This window comes from Clupea harengus, chromosome 21, assembly GCF_900700415.2.
Source record: "Clupea harengus chromosome 21, Ch_v2.0.2, whole genome shotgun sequence".
Lineage (NCBI taxonomy): Eukaryota > Metazoa > Chordata > Actinopteri > Clupeiformes > Clupeidae > Clupea > Clupea harengus.
This window is the reverse complement of record NC_045172.1, coordinates 15365947-15390700: the sequence shown is the minus strand read 5'-3', so window position 1 is coordinate 15390700 and position 24754 is coordinate 15365947. Positions and strand designations below refer to the sequence as shown.

The window sequence follows — 24754 nt, the reverse complement described above, 5'->3', positions numbered from 1 at the left end:
AGACATTCTGGGCCTTCAAAAGTTATACAGTTTGCAAAGAGATGACCGAACTGGGCAAAAGTCAGGGACACTGTGGGAGAAAGCACTGACTAAGCACATTCAGGATGTCTGTCCAGTCTCACACAGTGTGATAGAGTAGTCAATAAGGAGCTAAAGAAATGCTAATCTTGTTAAAGTAAGCATGCAATAATTACCGGTTGTGTAACTACATTTTACTTTGCATTTGCAAAGCACTCAGTCTCACTTAGTTGAACACATGCTGTCAAAACTTTGCCCCCAATTTTTTCCGGAATAACAGACAAATGTCAAACACTGCGGTTGTCAGTTGAGAAAAATCACTAAGTCGAGTCGAGTCACTAAGGCAATCTTGTTCTTGAGAGCAAGAGGTTAGATAACCGTCCTTTAACTGATGACCGCCACACTGCTCCTCAATCACACATGTTTTTCTTGGCCAATGCCGGGGAGGCCTCTTTTTTTTTTCTGGAAGCAAAAAAGCCCACCCCCTGCTTTCTCACTCTCCGCAAAACATGGCCTTTGACGAATACATTCCTACAGGCCTCGGAAGAGCTGGGGAAAAAGATTCCATTTCTTTTCTCTCAAGTTCATGTTTTTGCCAGCAAAGATGTTTATTTGTCACACGCTTAGATTTATAATTGAGTTTAATGGATGGACATGAGAGCTCCCACTTATCGCTCTCAATTCTTGCAGAAAAACGAAGATGGATGTATGCGCGCTATTCAGTCCCGTGGTAACAGTTAGAAGAAAGACTCACAGCTGCAGAAACAAACAGAAGAAAAAGCGAGGCCCAGTCGAGCGCTGTTTTGCATTCATTCCCACAACATTTCCTCTTTTTACGCCAACAGCTATCCAAATTTACGGGCTGACAAGACTAATTACTGTGGGGTGTCTAGTGTTAAAACAATGTACACTGATGAAAACACGGCTCAGTCTCCTATCAGCGTTTCACACACAGCAATTAAGAGGTTGCATAAGCTAGGAAGCCGGTTTCCAAAAAGCCGTAGTCAAAGACATCGTGCCTGATAATTAGAAAACTACAGACTGAGATTAACACGGCTCCCCATAACGTCCATTGACGGCTCTGTTTACTTATCATCCCGCTGCTCTGTGCTACCTGTAACCCCATTTTAACAGGAGAAGGATAACAATGCAATCCAATAAAAAATTATTTAATGTGATCTGAGGCTGTTATGAATAACTGCCAAAAATACGGAGCCTCATATTAACTAATGTGGCTTGCACATCAACACTGAATGCAAAATATGCCTATGAGCCGACATTTTGCCAAAGCGATCTCTGACATCCTTTCTTCTCAAGCCAGAGGTAAATACGAGTGTAACTTGACCTTACAAATGTCAATCAGGGGCCTAATCTTTCTTTACACTTGAGGGGGAAAACAAATGAGATTTTATTTGACTTCAGCTGATTGCTACTGAGCAGCCACGAGCCATGATTTATTGCTCTATGTGACAATGCTATTAGCCTCCGTCCTGTAAATGAAATAAGGCTTTGTCAAACCTGCGATTATTATTCTGTTGGCAGGTACATGAAGTGCTCCGACATGTTGAGGTGGGACAAGATTTACTCACAGAAGTTAGGGCTTAGAGAAATATCACAACCCGATCTATACAATGTCACTCTTTTTAATCACCTGCTTATTTATGACAGCTTTCTTAAAGATGGACCACAATCTGCTGTGCTTCAGCTGTAGTTTATAGAGCTGGATATGAAAGCATTATGTATAGCTAAAGGTATTGTATTTTAAGACTTACTTAAAATACAAATTATGTGGCTGGAAAATCTCAAACTATGGGAGGCAAGCAGTGTCTACTTCAGTCGTACAATCTCAATTCTACCATATGACAGTTCTCAGCAATGCAAATAACCTCATCAAATATGATTGCCTCAGAGAGGGAGAAAGAGAGAATGAGAGAGCTCAGAGAACTGGGATGATTGTAGTGCATTAATCAACAGGGCTTTGACAGTATACTGTGGAATTTTCATCAGCCTTTACAGAGAGATAGATGTTCCTCTGAATGTCTTTTGTGCGGCTGAAACAAAAAGCAACTTTGCTAATTATGTAATTCACGAGAGAATGACTCCTTTACATCAGAGTTTGAGTGCAAGCTCTGAGACTTAGGACCAAATGAATCGGAAAGACCGCAGAGGTATGCGGAAAACACTGCAGAGGTAGGTTGCCCTAAAAAGGTATTTTCATTAACAAAAAAGTCAGGGCTAAGAAGAGTTTGCAAACATGCATTTACAACCAGCACATTTGACATCAAAGCCACCAGAGTTAGCCAAGTCTTAGATGTACAGATCCATATGAAATTATGTAACAACAACAAATACTACACAGTGCACCTCAGAAGCTTCTGCAAACGTCTCTAAATGCTAAAGATGTAGAAGTGGCTAGCTGTCGCATATGCTAATTTATGCTAATATTCACAGCACAAGGGAAAGTATGTCTTAAATGGGCAGGTATTACTGAAGAACAAGCATTGATTCCTTGGAGTACTTCCTTTGATTTTCAGTAATTCAGTGTTAAAAGAAAGCTTTCCATTTCAAGACTGCTAAAATTCAACATGAAAGCTTTAGCATGAGATAGCAGATGGTTATCTTCCTTCCTTTCTCTTTTGTTTAAAGCATGTGTCTAGGGAAAAATGGTGTCCTTTAAAGGCCAAAGTTGTGTATGGGTGATGGCTATCTTTAAAAGAAGAGCCTCTTGTGCTGGAAACGAAATGAAGTCATCTAAATGCATTCAGGCTCTGACGCAGCACACTTTCAAATGGGGTGGCCCCTCCGCTGGTTTACAGAAATGTCGACCATGTCAGAATGATCAATAACCCCATTAAGAGGAGCCCAAGGAACTACAAAAGGACCATGGGATGCCAGGCCTTGTGCATGTATGGAGATTGTGAGAATGATATAGTAAGAGTATTTCACATCCCTGACTGGACCCAATTACCCACCGCTCGAGCGATGTTTAAGTGATCCCGCAGCACTGTATATTGAGGTTAGCGGCATGACGGACTGCAAACATTTATATTAGAAGAGGGGCTGAGAGATAAATTATATTACCGCAGGGGCTAGTTCGTTTAGAAATCCTTCCCCCTATGGATTTCTTCATGATTTGACACTCAATTATGAATGTTCCAAAAGGGTGGCGATTCTGGTCTCACTTTGCGGACAACTTTAAAACAGTTTATTTAATTCTCTCCACTGCTGTTCATTTACATGTTCTGTGTGGTCCGTACAAATACAGTTCACTGATTGATAATAAGTGTAATACACGCATAAGTGGTAGTGGTGGTGGTAGGGAGAAAGAGAACATATAGAACATATAGAGTCTGTGAGCCTTCGTGAGCTTTCATGCACTTTGCCTTGATAAAACCTCTTCGGCACTGCCATTGGAAGAGGATGAAATTATAGAATAACAAAGGAAATTAATTCAAAATGAATGACTTGTTACACAAATCGATCAATCTGTACAACAATCTATCTGCTATTGCCCATGAACATGTATTTACTTAATCAATAATGAGACTGAGGGTGGCATCTGCGCCTAGGGTACACAGAGGTCTGATGTTTTGCCTGGTGCGTCAAATCCAAAACAGAAGATATGGTGAAAGGACGGACTCCGCACACAAAGGCTGACGCTAAGATGATGTATTCAACTGGAACTTATTTACAGAGGAGTTTAAGGACCTTGCTGGAAAAAGACAAACAAAGGGACAAGCGTTTCGAACTTAGCACATCCACAGTTTGAAAAGCATCACCAAATGTGCAAACAGCTCTTATAGGTGTGACACGAGATCTACTATAAATCTTGTGCTGGATTCATACAGGTAGACAGGTTATCAAAGCCTTGTCGCAGAACAGTTCAAGGTATGTTAGTACAAATGTAATGATCGACAGGCCTGAGAAAGGGTGACTGGACTCATAGAATGGTTCTTGATCAGATATTTTAGCTCTTCTCTACTTCTCTATTTCCTCTTTGAAGTCAGCGGTGGGATTCAGTTATACATCATCTTTTTAGCATCAGCCTTTGTGTGTGGAAATCTGTCCTTTCACCTAAATCAATAATTGCCGTGTAAATCTCCCCTTTTTCATCGAGTCAAGCTCCATCTATGACAAATGTGTTGACAGCTGGAGATATAAGATGTATCTGTATGTGGGTGTAATGTGTGTGTGTGTGTGTGTGTGTGTGTGTGTGTGTGTGTGTGTGTGTGTGTGTGTGTGTGTGTGTGTGTGTGGTGGTGGTGGTGGTCGGTGGTGGTGGTGTTTGCTGTATCTCCAGGAATCAGCATGTACTCTTTTTTTGGTAATTATCCAAGCCAAGCCCCATGCATTTCTGCTGCTTATCTCCCAGTTTCCTCAGGGGTCGGGAGCGCCAAATCCAGAGGCCGGCAGGATTAGATTGATTTGTGCAGGAAGTAACAGTTCCTCATGGGAGACTGGATGAAAAGTCATGACCTCGAATACTTCAAGTATGTAAATGGAGAGACAGAGAGAGAGATAGAGAGATATTGCGAGAAATAGAGAAAGAAAGACAAACAGAGAGAGAGAGAAAGAGAGAGTGTGCTGGGAAGGAGAAGGGTGGTCTAGAGAGTTTGACAAAGGCAGGGTGGTGGTGGGGTGGGGGGGGGCTCTTGACAGCTCGGGAAAAGGATTGCCGTCCTGGGCAACTTAGCATGTCTAAGAGGTTTCTGCTATGGCCTGTTAAGACAATGAGAGCAACAGCTGTGTCACTGACAGCGTAAAGCTTTTGCTTATTTATTTTGCAAGCATAATAGAAATTTGCTTCCATACGCATGGAAAGCCAAGAGGGCAAATAAAGAAAATGAAATGTCAAAGAAAATGACAAAACAAAACTAGCTGCATATTTTTTGTGTTTGGTCTCCTCACAACTGTCAAAATATCCTTTTGGTAAACACTGAAAGTAAATAAAGGAAATTCAAGACAATATCCCTTAGTTGAAATCCATTACTGCACCATTGCATTTTGGAATCAGATGTAGAAAATAGCCTCTTCTCAGCATACGAGGCTTCTCAAATAAACAAAAATGAGATTACTGTCACTGGGAGTGCCAAGGCACAACTGCCAACACTGCATGAGAAAAAAAAGAAGATTATGGCTCCTGATTTACTGTCATCTACCCAAATTATATATGGCAACTGGAGAGGAATAACACCATTAAAGCCAATTGGTAAACAAATAAACTGAGATGGCATTTTAAAACACTTCACAGCCCTATTTAAAGACGTGTTCAACCTCGTTTAGGAGGCACCATGGAGCAGTGCACTGGCGTATTCACCCAGACTTGAAAAACAAGCAATGGGACGTTTGATCTTCTTGAGGATCCGTGGTTTTATGCAGTCGCTCCAAATCAAATCAGATTGATGTCATAGAGCATGTGACCGACCGGCTGACATTTTGTGCCTTTCTAGATAACTCGCTTGGGCCATTGTGACGACAGGCCGGCCGTTAATGGGCGGTTTATTAGCCAATGATCTAAATGAGCCGTGAGCTGAGGTTGTCTTATCGTGTGCGCACAGCCCAGGCATGAAAATATTTTTGAAATCCATCTGTCTCGAATGCCGCAACCCAGTCTGCTCTGAAAAGACAATGGCTGGACTAACCAGAGATTAATTCAGAGAGCCCTCAGTGAAATGAGTTTCATTGCCTTATGAATCAATTCAACTACGCTATCTCACTAAAATTGAGAAAACAAATACAATGTCTTCACTAGATATTTGTTCAACCTTGTTTTTTCGGCTAACATAGAATGCAGACTATTCCTCCCCTGCATTACCATTGGGCCTACCAGTACTTTCACTCTGTCCAATAGCTTTGTCTGATTTCCCACGTTTTTTGGGACAAGCATGAGGTGACCCGTTTCACCACCACCAAAACATTTCATGACGTTTGTTGTTGCATAAACAACATAGTTAAAGTTAACAACATTTATATTCAGGGTCAGATCCAATTCATCTTTGTTATACTTTATAAACCCCAAATTGCCTAAAAGACATTACATGTTTTAAAAGATGTTTTAGAGATTTACTAGCAATTGGAATATTTTTGATCGACAATACTAATTTACCATAGAGTTTGTACCAAAACCTCATCTTTAATGAATGAGGTTGAGGTGAAAACACCTTTAATCACTATTCCTCTTTCAACTATCGTTTGCCATGTCAATGGTTCTCAAAATCAGAACAATCGCGTTATTCATGCAGGCCGCTAACTAAATATTATCACGCCCTATAATTTCTCGTACAACCAAACTAAAATCTTCCACGCTGGCAGTCGATGTGATTTTAATCGCATGTTACTGCGTAAGTTGTTCGAAACTCCCCATACCTGGGACAGCCTTACTCCCAGCACAATGCTGGAAGTAGACATCCTGATAAACTACTTCAACTGCGCTATGTGCTAATTTCACTAAACCAAGCAAAACATATGTTGAAGCCCTAATTAAACATTTAATTTAAAGATAGAAAAGTTAGAAAAGATAGAACACTCGTACTAGAATGGAGGCCACTGCTCCACAATCACTCACAACGCTTGGCTTTGCCCACTCGCTCAGTCCATTCGCACAGAGAGAGAGAGTAAGAGAAAGAGAGAGAGAGTGAGAGAGGAAGAGAGAGTGTGAGAGAGAGAGGGGGGGGAGAGAGAGAGGAAGATAGAGTGTGAGAGAGAGAGGGGGAGAGAGAGAGAGAGAGAGAGACTCTAATGCCTTCGGTATCTTGAGAAGATAAATTGGATAACAAGAAAAGAAAGGTACATTAGCAGCTAGGCAAAGACGGCTTTGATGTTTGCTTTTTCTTAACGATAATCTTATCACTGTCTAGACATGTATTATCAAACGGTTTTTAATTCCACACAAACAAGATCTCAAAGTACTTTCTTTAAATGTACAGACTATTTAAAATCATTAAAAAAATAAGGCAAAAAAAAAAAAGTAGTAGTTTTATTTGGAAGTAGTCCGCTCTGGTGCAACAGAACCTCTGCACTGGTAAACTACTGCTGCATAAAACATGTCTTCAGTAATCGGAGCTAGAGCAACCTTGTCGCTCCTCTTCCTCGCCCTTGCCACAACCTTCCTCCCAGAGAAAGGCACAGACACAGAGCAGTGCCTCGACTGGGGAGCTGAGCGGACACCCGTTCAGAGCTACGTCCAAATACAAAGCCCATTTATCACGCTTTCGCTCTCTCTCTCTCTCTCTCTCTTTCTCTGTGTGTGTGTGTGTGTGTGTGTGTGTGTGTGTGTGTGTGTGTGTGTGTGTGTGTGTGTCCCGATACGGTTTTTCCCCCCTCTGTAAATTAGTCTGTCATGAGCCTGGGTGTCTCGGGCCTTAAATAAACACCCACATATGCTGTTTATACAACTTCAAGAAACACAGAATCCACCACGCACTGATGGGGAAAACACAAGAGGAACATTGCTCAGGCTCTACGAGTCTCACGGAAAGGGGAACGATGCCCCCCCCCCCCCCCCAAAAAAAAACAGACACCTCAGCAGTCAGGGCTTCTGCCCTTTAGCTTGTCTGCTATGTGAGATGAGTAACTACACACTACATGCCATATTTGTCTTATCCAGCATAATCACTTTTTTTATTATTAATGATACAATTCACTGCACATGCATAATGAATAATAAACGTTGGGAGGTGACGTTGTAAAACTACGCCTGAGGTTATATAGTGTACAGTACAGTAGTGCTTACACCCTGCAGTGCTTACAACATAGATCTGAAATGACCTATTCAATGAAACTGGAACAGATTTTTACAAACCATTAATCCAGATGTTGGATGTTTTAATGTCACTACTGAAATGATACAGTTCAGCACAACTCAAAAGCTACTGATTCACTCAAGAACCGTATTAATGTCGGCCTTTGAAACTGTTGCTTTTCAAACCTATTATGTTGAGAAAGGTTATGTGACTTTGTGATATCAACCAAATGAGAAATACTTTATTATCAAGCCCTACTGCAGGCTATTTTCAATTCTGCATAATCCTCAGTTATGATGACATTATGAAAGGCCATCATAAGAAAGAAAGAAAGAAAGAAAGAAAGAAAGAAAGAAAGACGGGTTTCTTGAAATGCTGCCTTAGACCTGACATTCTGAAGTTTAGTTTGATTATTCATTTGCTTTATATGAGAATTCAGTTGGATCATCTGTTCAACCAAAACCAACACCTAAAATAGCCAGGAAGTCAGTCTATTCTTCTAGGGATTTTTGGGGGATTTATGGAATGCAGCAAGCTCTCTTAAATTTAACAACAAGAAATCAACAAAACAACAAGAAAACACTCCCCTATTTTAGCCTTAACTGGTGTAGCATTAAGGAAGAAATGGAGGGGGGGAAAAAGCACAAACAAAACACATAGATCACATGCTTTAGGTGTGTACTGGATTTTCGATGGTGGACTTTCTGTGTGGTTAAGACAAGGTCATGTGACATTGATGGACGGGGCACAGCTGTCCAGGCCTCATTTACAGCCCGGACTTGCTGAGTCTCATCATCGGCGTTGCGGTCTCCGGAGGAAAAAAGGTCATATTGACAGCGAGTGTCACCTTGATGAGCAAACGCCCGTGAGCTGTGCGCCAACACTGGGACAGCATTCAGGGGCGGGAAAGGCTTTCTGCTGGCCTGGCTTGACAATATCACATGGATTTATCTGTGCACTCCCTGAGTGTGGGCATAAGTGCTTGTCTGTATGTGTGTGTGTGTGTGTGTGTGTGTGTGTGTGTGTGTGTGTGTGTGTCTGTCTGTCTGTCTGTCTGTCTGTCTGTCTGTCTGTGTGTGTGTCTTTGTGTGTGTGTGTGTCTTTGTGTGTGTGTGTCTTTGTGTGTGTGTGTCTTTGTGTGTGTGTGTGTGTGTGTGTGTGTGTGTGTGTCTGTGTGTGTGTGTGTGTGTGTGTGTGTGTGTCTGTGTGTGTGTGTAAAACAGAGAGACAGAAAGGGAGACAGAAAGAACGAGTGGGTTGGAAGAAGCAAGTGTGTAGGCACTTTCATGGAGACATGTCTCTAGATCTGCGGTTGATTTATTTTTGTTATGCTTCCTTTGCCTATCCTGTGTCCCTCTCTCTCCCTGCGTGCGAGTCCTTGCACGTACACAAACACACACAAACTGACACAAACGAGCACAATCACGAGCACTCACTCAATCTCTATTTGTGCTCCAAACATACCTAGTTATCTCCACCTCCGAGGCTCTTTATTGCACATTTATTTTATTAGCTCCGGCCAATGTCCTGTCATCAGGCACGGCGTCCCTGGCAGAAGTCCGGGCAGAGCCCGTGGGCACTCTGCATCTGCCACCCTGATCACCCAGCCACTCTGCCAATGCAGAGTTACTGGCAGTTCTGTGCTCACTCGATGAAATTCAATCAAATTGATCGGGGACTGGAATGAATGGTCCCCGGACCCAGAGAGAGATCGCTTTCCTTCCCCCTGCCAGCGACAGCTGTGACACTGGCAGTCACCAGGTGTCCTCTTTCTGTCTCTCTTTCTCTTTCTCTCTCTCCTAGTCTCTATCCTTTCTTCCATAATTTTTTTCTCAATTTCTTCTCTTTAGATTTTCTAGTTTGCTCTGATTTTCTGCGTACTTTTCTGTCGTATCTCTCCCCCCTTTTGACCTCTTTTTCATTCTCGAAGTCTTTCATGGCGGCCCTCCCTCTCTCACTCACTTTATCTGTCCATCACACAGATACTCAAGACTCTCTCCATACCCTTTTAAGCAACACTCCCCCCACCCCTGCAATGTCAAGACAGCATTGTAGTTGGCTTACTCTCTGTGGCATCTAGGAGGCACAAGACCACTATCATGATCCATTGGCTTGACAGTGACCAGCAGTGAGGTTAACCTTTAAAACCTCAGGGCCAGACAAGCCCAATCTCCACTCATCTTATCCAGAAACATGTCTATAAAAGGGGCGAGTCATCAGCTGGACGAAGAATAGAATGTAAATGACATCACCACTTGGTCTCCATGGCTACCATGTGGAGAGGCGACCTTTGGCAGTCCCTAGACTATTCTGAGGCAGAAACGTGTAATGAGGTCTCGGGCAATCCCGAAGCCTAATTTATTGGTAACCCTGAGAGATGTCTTCACCTGCGAGTGTCTCGTAGCAGTCATTGAATGGATCCAGATGAGAGACCCTGAACTGAACTCTGACCTCCGCTGCAGGTAGAGGTCTCTAAGCCACACCAATAAGTTCTCTCACTTTACATTGGTGGTAAGTACTCCTCTCTAAGCTGAACTGTTGAGTTTAGTTCTTTTTTCAAGAGATTCTTTCCACATACTACATATGTTGTTGAGGTAAAAATGAAACTAAAGACACTTTACTAGACTGGTGCACTGGGCGGTCTTCCTCCACCTCCCTGATATTTAGAATAGGATATTTAGGCTTTTTAGCTCAATCCGCTCAATCAAAAGCATTTCATCTGCACATCTAATGAAGAATATTCACACAAAACATCCCGTGTTTCTCAAGGAACAGAAGATAACATAGTGCTTCACTGAACCAGGAGTGTATCCCACAGAGCTGATGCCATCCCTGACCATGTCCTTTCTGCTACTGGTTCAGGCTTGATGATCAAAGTAGTACTTTGAACTATGACTATGATGCCATTCTAACACACAATTAGCTAGTATTGCTATACTGTACATTTGCCTAACTTTGCATACGGGTTCAGTTTTGTGTTCGCCCTCCATATGCATTCAAAGTTAATTATCAACGAGTTGATGAGCTTGATTCTATAATAGTCTATCATACTCTATTATAGAGCTAGCCCATATAATGTCCCAGTTAGGATTAAATCAACACCATCCCCCACAAGAATGTTCTTGCTACTGAGAAACAGCACGTCAATTTGTGGACCTTTGCTCAATCAGTAATGTGGGTTTCCAGCCATGAATTGGTATTTTGAACCACACCTGTACTTACAGTTATAGTGGAGTTGTATGTAATTCTTTTTGTTGGCTTTCTTCCCTCAGGTGTCTCCTGCTTGTTCTCATGCATCGTTGCTATGGATATTACATACATCTAACAATATTGTGCCAAGGAGTAGCACAAACCATGGGTTGTCATGCGTTGTGGATTTGAAAGGAACTAGCCTGCATGTTTGAGACTGTATAATTGGCTAGAATTAATCTTGTGGGGTTTTATTTGTTTGTTTGTTTTTTGTTTTCAAGAAAAAAGTAGTCGCAACTATTTAAAAGCAGGACATGTTTTCAGTGTAATACTTTGCTCCAGAAAATGTTGAGGGATATCAATAATTCACAAACCAAACAGGCGCCCCAACTGCACGTCAATGCACTGTAAATAATTCAACCTATAGGCAAAGACTGATTGCATGTAATTTCGATCGGGACGCGCATGGCCGTGCACAGTGGGGAGAGAAAAAAAAAAAACAACAGAGAAATTGAAAACAGGCCCACGGACCTCTCCGCAGACGTCTCTTCTTCATTTGATCTGGGGAGCGGAGAGGGGGAGAGAGGGATGAACAGTCGACAAATAATTCATGGTTTGAAATTGTCGGAAAAACCTTTGATGAAATTTGGGAAGATTTCGTCTTTTTTCAACCCTTTTTATTTTTCTTAAAAATCGAGATGGTGGAGATTCATCCCACTCTTTTATTTCCGTCTGTTCTGGTCTGCGATTGAGGGCAATTATAGGGGAGCCTCCCCTGCCACTTTCTACCCAGTGGACAGGCGTGAGAGGAGCTCGGACAGGGATTAGCAGTCCAATCGATGGCTTCAGAGAAAGAATGGAAGCTACTGGAGTCTTTATTCAAATGAGAATAATTGATTGGTCACCCTTTTGATTTGCATATAAATGAAACCCACTATATCAGCTAGACCACCTGTTTGAATTTGAAGTTCAAATCAATTTTTTGTTCACCATTTGACTACCCTCACCCCCCCCCGCCACCCAAACCACCCACTCACTCACTACAACACTATCATGACACCTTTTAAATGTGTAACTTTTAAAAGACGTACAGTCGCTTATCAGTCTGAACATATCACTTACAAAAGGACCTATTTTATTGAAGTGAGCTTGTAATAGTGAGTAGTGTAAGCGACAGAGTAGCTTTTACACATCTCATTACGCGCCATTATCTCGCCCAACCAAGCAAGTTGTGATGTACCACTATGCTCCCCCCTGAGGGGAGTAAGGTGAATAGGCTCAAAATTACCGCTGACAGAACTGTTTTAATTACCTGAACTCGGCCGCGCTGCCTGAAGGCTGAGCTATGTTAATTTAACCTTGAAGGAAGCGCTGTTGCGTTCATGTGTCTGGCCTCTTCATAGCTGTCCATCTCTCATGCTTCTCTCGAAAAGAGACGGGCAAAAACACTCACTCACACACACACACACACACACACACACACACACACACACGCAAACATAAGGACAGAGCTCCCGTGCATACGCAAACGGCATGTAAACACGACCGACATCCAAATGTACACATCCACATGTGGACGGACACACACACACACACACGTATGTCAATCGGGGTATATGGAACATGAACACATATACACATTCATACAAACATAAACACACACCCACACCAAAAACACACACACACACACACACATACACACACACACACAAACATACAGACAGACAGACACAGACACACAAGCACACACACGCATGCACATGCACATGCACATGCACAAACACACACAAACACACACACACACACGTGATCATAGCCACGATTCCCATGAAGAGACTAATGGGCGCTGTATGGATTTACGAGTGAGCTGTGACACCTCACAGATGGTGTGGATTAGGCAGGAGTGCCAGCAGAGGGGTCGGCTGAGACGACCCTGCCTCCGGTCGGTCTGCTGGGAGCTCGCTGTCGCCTCTCGCCAGCGTTCAGGCCAGATTAAGGCTCAACGTGTGAGCTCAGGCCCCAAAAACAGATGACAGCAAATATACTCCAACTCCAACAGATATACTCCAACGGCAACTGGTTCATGGTGAGAATAAGATGTGGTCTCTCTTTCAGAGAGAAAAAAAAGACAGAGAGAGGGAGACAAAAGAGAGAGAGTGAGAGAGAGAGAGAAAGAGAGAGAGAGAGAGAATGAGGAAGCCAGTAAGAGAAAATAGAGGAAGGAGAAAAGACTAACAGCAAGGAGGAAGAGGAGGGGAGCAAAAAAAAAAGGGGGAGAGATGGAGACAGACGGAATGAAGGATAAAGCAAGTGACAAAAAAGGGAAAGTTGAGAAAGCTAAGCGTAGGGAGCGGAAAGAAGGGAGACAAAAAGAGCGAAAGAAACAGAGAAAGAGAGAGAGACAGATGAGAGAAAGAGAAGAAGAGAGACAGAAGGGAAAAAAAGAGCAAATGGAGAACCAGAGAAATAAAGAGGTCGAGCACAGCCAGACAGATGAGCACTCCCACGCTTGTATCTCATCTGACTCATGTTACAGGGTCGTAGGTTAAAAGCATGGCCATTCTAGTCTTTTCTCTCATAATGTCTGGAGGCTGTTCAGAACAGGCCTCATTAGTCCGGTGTTTTGTGCAAGCCAAAGCGGCCCAGTTGCTAACTTCCACGGGCTAACAACATTAAAGCCAGGCTACGCTCAGGGGTCTGTCTCTGCTTGGGCGTAATGATTAGCCTTGCACAAACATAAATCCCCTGACACCGTCTCTTCCACTTTCTGTCGCTATTCTGCAGGACTTTTCACTTATTCTGGCACCAGTGGCATAGTGACCGACTCATTACTCGTCCAGCATACAGGGTAACAAGCTCCAGAAGTCTGTAAGACTGGATGGAAGAACAGCCATCTGTTAGCATTCTGTAGATGTTAAGTACACTTAGAGAACTGAGCCTTCGTATCGCATTAATCTGCGTCCAAGCATCTTCTCAGAGATGTCAAAGTCTAAGGGGCCGCACTGAAGGCCGCTTGAAAGGATGAATGTGCTATGCGTGTTTATCATCTAATGTATTGAGCTGTTACGGTTTTTCTCCTTCAAGCTACCTTCCACAGCTATGAACACTAAGACATTAAAACTTTGCTGCCAATGATTCTGAAGTGTTCATTAACACTCAGCACTTCAGACACGGCAGTGCCAACTGCATGCCCATACATTCAGGGATGTGAATAATCATATAAAATCAATGCTTTAAGAGGTTAGGTGACAATGGATGGACAAGTCTTAAATGTCACGACCTGTCACAAACAGTTCCATGAACGACAGTCAGTCCTTGAAATTCCCCAAGCAAAAAGTTAACACCACCGAGAACCAATTTCTAAAGTTTCTTTTATAAGGAACTTGTTTATGCCGACTGACTGCCCAAGGCCAGTGCACATGAAAGCGCTGCTCTTTCTTCCACACTCAAGCTCTTGGGGATCTCCTCATCCCCTCCTCATCCCCTCCCCAAACCCTACTCATCGTCCCCCCCCCCCCCCCCCCCCCCCTCCCCACCACCCCCCTCTCAGCCGTTCATCTCTGGCCAAATAGCAGCAGAAGTGACACAGCATTGGGGCGCTCTGCACAGCACAGATAGATTTCCCTGGGGATTCGAGCCTACATGCTGACATTCCCAGCAGACGTCCTCTGTGCGTTCCGGTAATCATTATGATTAAGCGTGGTGGGGAAGGAGGGGGGTGTTGTGATATTATCAGCACCAAACCAAAGCCTCACAGCGGCTCTAAATGACTGTGATTCGTTCAAAGAGGCGTTGTCCCATGAAGATCACGCAGAGGGGGGGACGGCTTGCGGGATAGTGGCTCTAGACTCCTCACATGTTGCATCCCAGAAAAAAAAAAAGACAAAACACAAACGAAGGAGGCGCTTAAACGTGACGGAGACTCCTATCTTTTTGCCGAGGCGCCACCCCACCACTCCCACGCCTCCTTAAGCTGATTCTCCGCGAGGAGAGGAAAAGGACGCAGATCAAATACAGCCACACCAGCACAAATAAGGAGGATGTGGCCACTGCTAAAGGGGTAGAAGAACATTGATTTTGCCAAAGGCATGGAAAAGCTCTATAAAAACCTGGCATGCAAAAAGGCTGAAATGGGTTTTTAAAAATGTATTCATTGATTTCCCACTTCCAGGGCATCATCCTGATATGTTTTTGCACTACATAGGGAGATTAAAAAGAACATAAACTAATTTTCTCTCTGATTAAATTAATCCCTGGCCCCCTCCCCACCACGCCCCCAAAAAAGCCTGTGTCAGCTTGTGAGGGCTGCCACAAAATAATAATAAACAAATAAATAGAAAACCACTTTTCCATCATCTAAAGACAAACAAATGTTTGCTGCACAGCATTATATGAGGGTTCTATTCAACTGGCATTTAAAAAGCTTACTCATCAAATTTGTCAAGTCAGAAAACCCATTCACGTTGGCATCGCTCAGCAAGAAAACAATACTTTCTCTTCAGATTCTGCTTGCTGTCTAATACATGAGCAAGACTGTGGTGCTTTTCTGCTGCTATAGGGCCTGTATAGTGTCTGTGGCTCGTGACAGGGTGTCAGAGGTCTATTGTCTGCCAGCATTTGCAGCAGCCACATTTAAGACTCACCTGATTGATGTGCTTCAGTTTATCGATGATCTGATTTATGACCGGGTCCAATCCTTTCACTTTGACTTCGGGATTTACTGTCTGAGCCTTAATCCCATTGCCCACCACGCGAAGAGTATAGCTGTGGGAATTCAGAGGAAAAGAGAAAAACAGAACAAAGTCAGTGCCTGAAACAGAGAGACACAGAGAGAGAGAGAGAAAGAGAGAGAGAGAGAGAGAGAGAGAAGAGAAGAGAGAAGACAAAAAACAAGTGGGTACTTGGATTTGAATCCAATTTGGGCACATTGTGTCAGGTCTGTGGAGCTACCTCAGATGAACCAGGGGGAGATTTAGAAGCTTGCCACTGACTTCGACAAGCAACAAGCTTGCAGAGCAAGGTCTGAAGTAGTGCAACCATAACTCAAGCTCCCTATAAAACAATAGGGCTCCCCAAAGAGGGAAAGATTAGTTTATAGGCAACTGGAGATGGATGTGCACAGTTACAAGATTGAAAAGCTGACATTTGCGGAGAGTGTTATATTATGTTTAAAACCAAATTTCGCATTTTTACCCAAATGGTAGGCAAGTCCCTTCAGAGAAGACATGAAACTGACAAATTCAAAAACAGATGAAAAAATATGCCTTCAATTTCCTTTGTCGTGAGTGTGGATTGATGTGCACAGCCCCTAAGAAACTAGAGCTTTCAGTCACAGGATAGTGAATATAGCAAAACGTGGACTTTTTCAATGTCTAATCTAAAAACGCTAACACTAGAAACACAACCTTGCTGCTGCAGTTATACAAAACATGAAGCATTATGTGAACACAGGTTCCAATGCAAAACTACCAAGATGTTTATCATAAAAATACCCCAAAACTTTTACATTCACAAAATGTCAGCCTGTTTTTTTTTTAAACTCTCTACATTGTTTCCCAGGTTCCTATTCCCCCTGGCTGAAACCCCAGCTCCTGTTCAGATCTCAGCAGATAGGATAAACTGTGGCTCAGTGCGTGCGAAGGCACAGGGACCCGCCACCACCCCCACCCAACCCCCACACCCTCCCTCTGCTCCAGGAGAAAGCTCTCCACTGAAGGCACCTGAGCACCTGCTTTGATTTCTGCTTAGGACTTTAAGAGAAGCCTCAGCCAGGAGCTGTCACTTAGCCATTCTGTTACCTTCCGCACGCCATCTCTCTGCAGCTTTTAAACCACTGCCAGCCAGCAGTCAGCCGGTCGGGGAGGGAGAGGGGGTGGGGAGGAAGAGAGAGAGGTGGGGGGGTGTCACTTCAGAGGAATGCAAATGTCAACCACCCTCGATGACGTCGCCTCTCCTTCTCTCCTTCTCCATCCCTTGCTCAGTCGCGCTCTCCTTTCCTCTCCTACTCCCTCTTCCATTCAGTGTCACTTGTGTTTCCATATATTCTAATTCAATCCCTGTATCTCTCTCTCTCTCACGCACGCACGCACGCACGCACGCACGCACGCACGCACGCACGCACGCACGCACGCACGCACGCACACACACACACACACACACACACACACACACACACACACCCTCTAGGAAAGAAAGTCTAAGTTCCGCTTAATTTGATTTCTTTACAGACACAGGAAAAGGCGAGCGTGTTCTTGAGACAGAGAACAGATAAGGTGTGTGAGATGATTGGTGGACAGGGACCGAGCCTTTCAGGCTGCCACTTTCACAGCCACACTGTGTAGAAGTGGAATTCAGATATTTTCTTTGTGTTTTTCTTGTCTTTCATTCTGTCTGTCTGAACGTGTATCCTATGAAGATAGATTTGCATATTTATATCATATGAGCTTTGTTTTTGCTCTGACAGCAGTCTATAAGCCTGTCATATACACTCATAATGTCAAAGAAATGAAGAAGAAAAAAATACAGTAAAAAAACCGACGCCTGTTTCTAACACTACATATGTGTGACAACAATTAGGGAATTGACAGTGCCTGATTAGTCTGGTGAGCATATCACACTAATCTCCCCATGCGGAGACATCGAAAACGAGTCACTTCATCTGTGAATGGCTCATTTTGCTAGGCTGTTGCATGGATTGATTAATGCCCTTATTGGATAAATGATACCACAGCCATCTGCGCCACTTCTAACGAGTGTATATGTGCCAGATCATGGCTTAAATGTCCATTAGCCTCTCACATATCCCATTTGTTTTCATCAAAGCTGGACTGTGTGGGGGAAAAAAGGCCAAACTAGCTGGAGCATGCTGTGTATGCCAGAGTGAACTGTTCTCAGATCTGTGACTTCAGAAAGTACACCCCATAATTCTTCTCATGTGATGAAACTTGGTGTGTGTCCGTTGTTTAAATTGCAGTTCAACAACATCAAAGCCAGTTGCTCTTTGATTCGTATTTCCTTCAACAAGGGGAGCTTTTGGAAAAGATGCCATTGCTTAAATGAAATCCATGGCTGAAGCAGAAGATTTAATAGCCCTAGCGTTGTCCCAGAATGTGCACAGAATGGGACCAGTGTGCATGATTCACAAGTTCTGTATGCACACATCATCAGCAGACAGACAGACACACACACACACACACACACACACAAGCATGCACGCACACGCACAGACGCACACACAGACGCACACAAGGAGACACAGAAACTCATTCGAGCCAGTCCCATATTTCACTGCGCCTATGGGATCCATTGCAGGCATTCCACTAATATTTCATAATATGCTTACAGTACAAAGAGTCTCACAGGGTGGGATAGAGCTGGAGAGCATGGCCCCGCTCCTTAAAAGGTGTCAGATGATGAAAAACACGGAACATGTGGAAACATTCATCATGCTGAATGTGTGCCATTGTTACATCGCCCCCATCCTTCCCCTCTATTGGAAAACAAGAAGAGAGAAATACATCAGAGATTGCTTCTGTCTTCCATTCAAATGGAACATTCCCTCGCACCGTCCCCATCCGAGAGTGAGAGGCTGTAGTTAGCATTCTGTCGGATCACAGCGACAGTTTAAAGATTGGGGTGCATCAATGAGCATGGCGCCTCTCTCGCTCTTGCTCTCTCTTTCTCTTTCTCTCACTCTCTCTCTCTCTCCCCACGATAATGTCCTTTCATCTCCATGCAATCTATCTCCTCTACATATGCCAATCTTTGGGCCCTTTTATTGTGAAGTTGAAACAGGGTACAGTAAAACATTTATTTCGCCCATGCAGAGATAGTCCAGGAAGTGACGGGAATTGCAACTAACGGGCGCGCGTATGCTCAGCATGAGTGATTCCTTGTTGCCGAAAAGAGAAAGACCAGAGACAGACAGGCCGGAGGTGTTTCCGCCACGTCTCTCCGAGGAGCGCCCTCTTTTGTCAGCTAGATGGGTATTCGTCAGCCGACAGTTCGATCCGAACGCTTCTGCATAATAAGATTTCCGGTGGACATTGACGTGGCGCGTACGCAATCCCAAAACAGCCCTGGAGACAGGTGGATGAAAAGGGAGAATGAGAGCGAAACCGGAAAAGCAAAAAAAGTAAAAAAAGAGGGGAAAACAGGAAAAAAAACAATAGTCAACGGGCCTAGGCTTGTGTCTATTTCAGATAAGACTGCAGAGATAATTCCGTCCATTGTAATTGTTTGCTGGCGAGGCAAATCTGATGGATCTGCAGGCTGTAGAGACATCACTCGGCTTCTGCTCCCAGGGGGTGGTCCGCAGTGAAAACAATGCGAAAGAGCTCTCTTTTCGGCTCCACGACAATTAGGTGAGTCAGGACTTGAGACGTGCTGATAATGCAGCATCCCACACACATTGCAGGCAGCGGCAGGGCTTGTGGCCAGTGCTGTTGGGCTCGCTTAGGATGCTGTACTCTGCAATGCGAATCTGAAGCCTCCAAGAGAAAGGCATCAGGCTTCAAGGTGCAGGCAAATCTGATAAGATCTGTCATGCATTGCTTCTCGCTTGTTTTTATCAGTTTGATAAAAAGATTCACATTGCATGTGTGCATTGCACTGTATAGCTTGGCATAAATATAAAAAAAAAAACTAAAAATATTAAGAATTGCTCTGCATGATGAACTGAACTGAAGTATCACATTAGGATTTGTATGACACTAAAATCAAAGAATATTATAGGGCCTATGCGAATCACTTTTAACACTAGATGCTGGTAAACAAATGTAATATGTCATTAACTGAAGCAGATTAGTTTAAAAAGGTCTTTCAGGTTTGAGGTACTGACTTTCCGTAATGCTTAAAATAACAGAGGAATGAAACATTTGTGAAGGACAAGGCCCCAAATAATACATTGGAGAAAACTCTTACAGTTGACAGATGACTTGGTCCTACAGGCAGTTAGAGCAGAAAGATGAATACAAAGTAAATGTTAATAGAACAGGAAAACTGCATGGACAAATAAATTAGTGAATGAATTAATGACTGAACATATGAAGTAAAAATGAGTAAATTGATAAAATACTGAATGCAGGGCCAAGCTTGCTGGGGGGAATCAATCCAATCATGTACACGTCCATGCTTAACAACTCAAAGGCAGCATGTTATTATTGACTGAGGCCACCAAAAGCAAGGCCTCAAAAGGACCTCAGTGTTGCCATTGATTAAATAAAAGAGCTGAGACCTTTGTAACTTGACCTAGAGCTTGACCCTTATTCCACCTATTATGTTTGTACAATGACAGCAGGAATGTCTTCCTTAAAAAAAAAAAAAAAAAAAAAACGTTTGCTCAAAACAAGATGAATATGGCGGATGATCATTTTCACCTGTTCTGTGATGCAATTCAGAACAAAATGCAGCAAATCACTCCGGCAGCTGTGTGTCCCATTAGGCACATCCATAATGACCTCGACAGGCGCAGCAGCGTTCCCCAGGGGGCAAGACAACGACGGAAAACGAAGCAGAATTCTGCCTGGCAAATGCAACAGGATGGGGATGTTAATTAGAAGAAACGGCGCGCCGTGATTGAATGCAATCTCCATGAAAGGTGATGAGGACGCAAAAGAATGCGGCGTCGAAAATTGAATAACGGAGACGTTTGGCGGATATTTTGATGCGCCACCTCGTCTTAGCATTCATCTCACCCCGCCGCGCGATATTTGCCATTCAGCAAACACTCGAGGCAAGGCGAAGGCGTGTGAGAGGGGGAAAAGAACAGCGCTTCAGCAGCTATTGAAACAACCAGTGTCTGATTGAAAAACTGAAGGAAAACACTACATTCAAATATTTAACAAACATTACAGATCACGGCTTGAAAAGACACGACTATCCAAACAATGCAGCACATTTAGCACGTCTATTCGTTTGATGAGACCAAACACTTACAAACACACACACACACACACACACACACACACACACACACACACACACACAGCTTGCATATCTTGAAGATATTAATATTCCTTACCAAGGATTACACAACAAATAGAGCGAGAGACACGTGGCGGTCCCCCCCTCCGGTGCTACATATTGCTAGTGTAATCAGCACAAGCCTGTGAGCCATAACTTTGTATTGATGTGCGCCAGACAGAGACTGCAGCATTAGCCAACGGGGTCTGCAAATTAATTGAAGCTGGCAAAGCGTTTTGAGTTGTACGGTGTTATGACAAGGGCCCCAGAAGGGCGATTGAGCTGAGCGTGGAGACAGACATGGATGTCTATCGCAGGGACGCAGGAAGACACAGACAACTGGAAGAATACCCAGTAATTTCGACTGTTGCCTCACGGTCGGACATATGCATCGCTCCTCCGATTTGTCGAGGCACTTTTTCTAAAAAGACTCCACTTCTGACAGATAGTCCCTCATTTTACATCTCATGGAGGGTTAAGCATGCCTGCTATTTCCCAAGACACAGAGCGAGGGCTCAATGCAAGCAGCCGCAATTCACTTTTCAGCCTCCTTTTTATGAACTGCAAATAATGCTATGACATTTCAAACTGAATAGGTACAATACAGTAAGTATATAATCTTCCTGACCTATTCAATATAAAAACAAGCACCAAAATTCACCATTAATCTGGTATGAACTATGAACAATATTCAGAAATATACTGAGCTAGATCTGTTTAAAATGACTAACTACAGTAATAATAACCCAATAATAGATCATTTCAAACCCTAAGCCACAAAGAGAAGCCACAGAGTTTAATTCTCATGCTCAGAGAATGATATAACCTAGAATTTCTCCAAACAGACATTTATTTTTTCATTATCTTTGTAATGATTTTCTGTCCAGGCAGCTATTCTCAAAAGGGTTACAGGCCTTATTGTTCTGAGATGCCATTTTGCAAACAAGGTTTGTTCCTAACTGCGTAATCAGCAATTTAATGTTGAGAGAAAGAAACGGAAAGCGCTTGAGAGATAAGTAGCTAGACTCTTCCCCAAGAAATGAAGTGAGGAATATTACACTGACTTCTGACCGTGATCATGGCAACATCAAGACATGTCTCTATATAGTGAGATGCTGGATCATTGTATATGCAATTGAAAATGTGATTTGTTGAGATTTTCTTATTATGGAGCTGGACCGCAGGTTTTAGAAACTACTGAACTCAGACAGATATTGTATAGTTGCCTGCTAAAGTTATGTTATAATCTATGTGTTTCAGCAACTACTTCAAATTAACATAATTTTATATAAGGGAAAACTCTGTTAGATTATCACATAGGGTATAAACTCCACTACACCTCAAGCTCCCAAATGAATGGGCTGCTAAAGTTGGCTGTGAAATAGTGTCTCCTGTCATTTATGAGACAGAACAACCTTGATTTAGTGTAATGCAGTGTACAGAAAGTGAGCTAAACTATAATTACAATGAGTTAATGTAAGGCTGTGGAGCTGAACTTTGTTTTAAAGAAAGAATTGGACATCTTTGTGAGACAGTTAGCTAGGTACATAAGGTTTTCCTTTACCAGCATTTGGTCAAACAGCAAATAAAAATATTCTGCCAGTGGTTTGGGTCAAACAGCAACAACCCAATTGTACTAGCATCTGATGCAAGTCACCCCCTAAGGACACACTATACTGCAGAGGCAACTGTCCTGCTGAGACGCCACTGCAGTGAAGACTGCAGTACTGTGGTGTCTCCAAATCCATTCCCACAGATGAGGTGGCGCAGTGCAATTTCAGCAAGAAAGCTCTAGTAATTTCTTATTTCTACCTCAATGGAAGATAAATCCCCCGTAAAGCAGCAAGGAGTGTGTGTTGACTGGAGGGCTAAAAGATAAGGGCTGTTGCTGGGCTGGTTGGAGATGATGACTGCGATCCAAGAACACAGAGGAGAGAAAGAGAGAGCTTATCGTTCTCCACCTCCGAGACCGGCACTCGTCCACATTCACACTTCCTCCTGTTCCAGCAGACAGGCTGTGGACCCTTCAGTGAAGCCACAAACAGTAGGGACACTCAGCCCGCTGGGCGAAGCAAACCACACAGCAGTACAATGACGTGGTCAATTTTACAAAATGCCACTTAAAAAAAAGTCAGCCTGCACTGAAATCCCCCGTCCCAAAAAAAAGCTTTATTAATTAGACATGCAGACAGTGTCTGACCAGGCAAAACTAAATCAACCAGTTGAGTTTGGCGGCGGACTGCCCTCGTTATTTACTCTTCCGATCAACACCATTATTTCTCATTTGAGTATTGTACGTTTTTCAACTGATATATTATACATTTAAACATTTCTGGGGAAAGTTTTTGACTAGGCTTTCCTCTTTACACTGACAAGCGTATGAGGGCACCAGTTTTAAGATGCAAAAAAGAAAACCCCATGATCTGGTTTAGAGAGTTGCATTTTTAATGGGGAACCCATTAATTCACACACCATGTAGCCAACCCTTGTTTTCACAGAGAATCACTTTAGCGAGCCCATGCTCCTCCAATTCCCTTTCCCTCATCCGTTTTATGTGTCTGCTATTTGGGAAGCAACAAATCCCCTAATGGGCGACTCCCATCAGCACGATCCAGAGTTGTAAAGGGACCACTCGTCATGGCGTCTACTGGGATATGGTTCGGCGAGAACATGCCTGATATGTTTTCAAGCGTTCCTTGGACCTCCTCTCTGCTTTCCCAATGGACGAGGGCTTTTGGCGATTTGCAGACTGCGTCAGAAAAACACTGCAAAGGGCCGGACCCACCAGAAGGTTCTTCTGAAGAGCAGATAGGTTGATTGTTTTGTTTTTACGTGTATGTAAAAGGAGTAGAGTATTTGTAAGAACAGCAACCAGAGACCACTGATGTTGGAGGAGGGGGGGGGGGGGGTAAATAAAAGTACAATATTGGTATCAGAGAGGTATCCTGCTAAACCCATCAAATAACAGATAGCCCTGGTGCTAGGGGGAAAAGAGATACCCCCATGTATAACATCAAGACGACTCTCTTAGGATCGTAGGAACCTAGGAACAGGCAAAAAATGCGCCTTTCTTAGCAGAGAATCTCTTGTATTAACGGTCATCATCAACTCAGGGGAAATTTGGCAAGTTCAGCGAGTAGCACTATCATAAAGTAATATACATTACATATGGGTCCCCTCACGAGCACACGGAATTGTCCCCTAGTGCCTTGCTTGTATGCAGTAGCCCAGCACTGCTTTCCCTACCCTTTTTTTTCCTGTAATGTCCAGATCATACATCTTGTCTCGCCTGAAGTATTTGCAACTGTATTGATTCCAAGTCAATTTTATAGCTCAGTGGACCTGCAGCTTCCCCGGGCCCGATCTGCTGTCCCTATCTGTATTTATGTTTCCGCATGGCATCTCAACGGAGTCATTTTCATGTGGACAATCACGGAAGACTGATTTCAGGGACCGGGGCTGTTACCAGGGAAACAAACTCACACAAGGGCTCTTCATTAAAGAGAGAGAAAGAGAGGAAGAGAGAGGGAGAGAGCGAGAGAGAGAGGTATGTCAAGACCGATGTAGGTGGTTTGGGCTTTGCTACACCTCATATTTATGCAAGAGATTTAGGTTGCAGTAATACTTTGGGATTTGTGCTATTTAATTGTATATTTCTTGCTTCACAATTACATTTTAATTATATTGCGCCAGGAACGTGTAAGAAAGTGTGAAAACACACAGAGGGTGACTTTACCGGATAATATAATGTAAATATCAAGTTCTGCAGAGAACATTGAAATGTGCCTTGATTTAAAAGCGTGGGCTGTTATTAAAACAGAAAGCATGTCATACCACACTTT

General features: G+C 43.3%; 1 protein-coding gene across 1 annotated transcript in view; it reads right to left on the bottom strand.

Moving 5' to 3' along the window:
- Window positions 1–24754, bottom strand: part of gpc5a (glypican 5a) — a 131892-nt gene that overhangs the window by 41160 nt on the left and 65978 nt on the right. The window contains exon 6 of the mRNA XM_012840616.3: window positions 15593–15713. Within this exon, the coding sequence (XP_012696070.2) occupies window positions 15593–15713 (121 nt within the window). The remainder of the gene's footprint in view (window positions 1–15592; window positions 15714–24754) is intronic.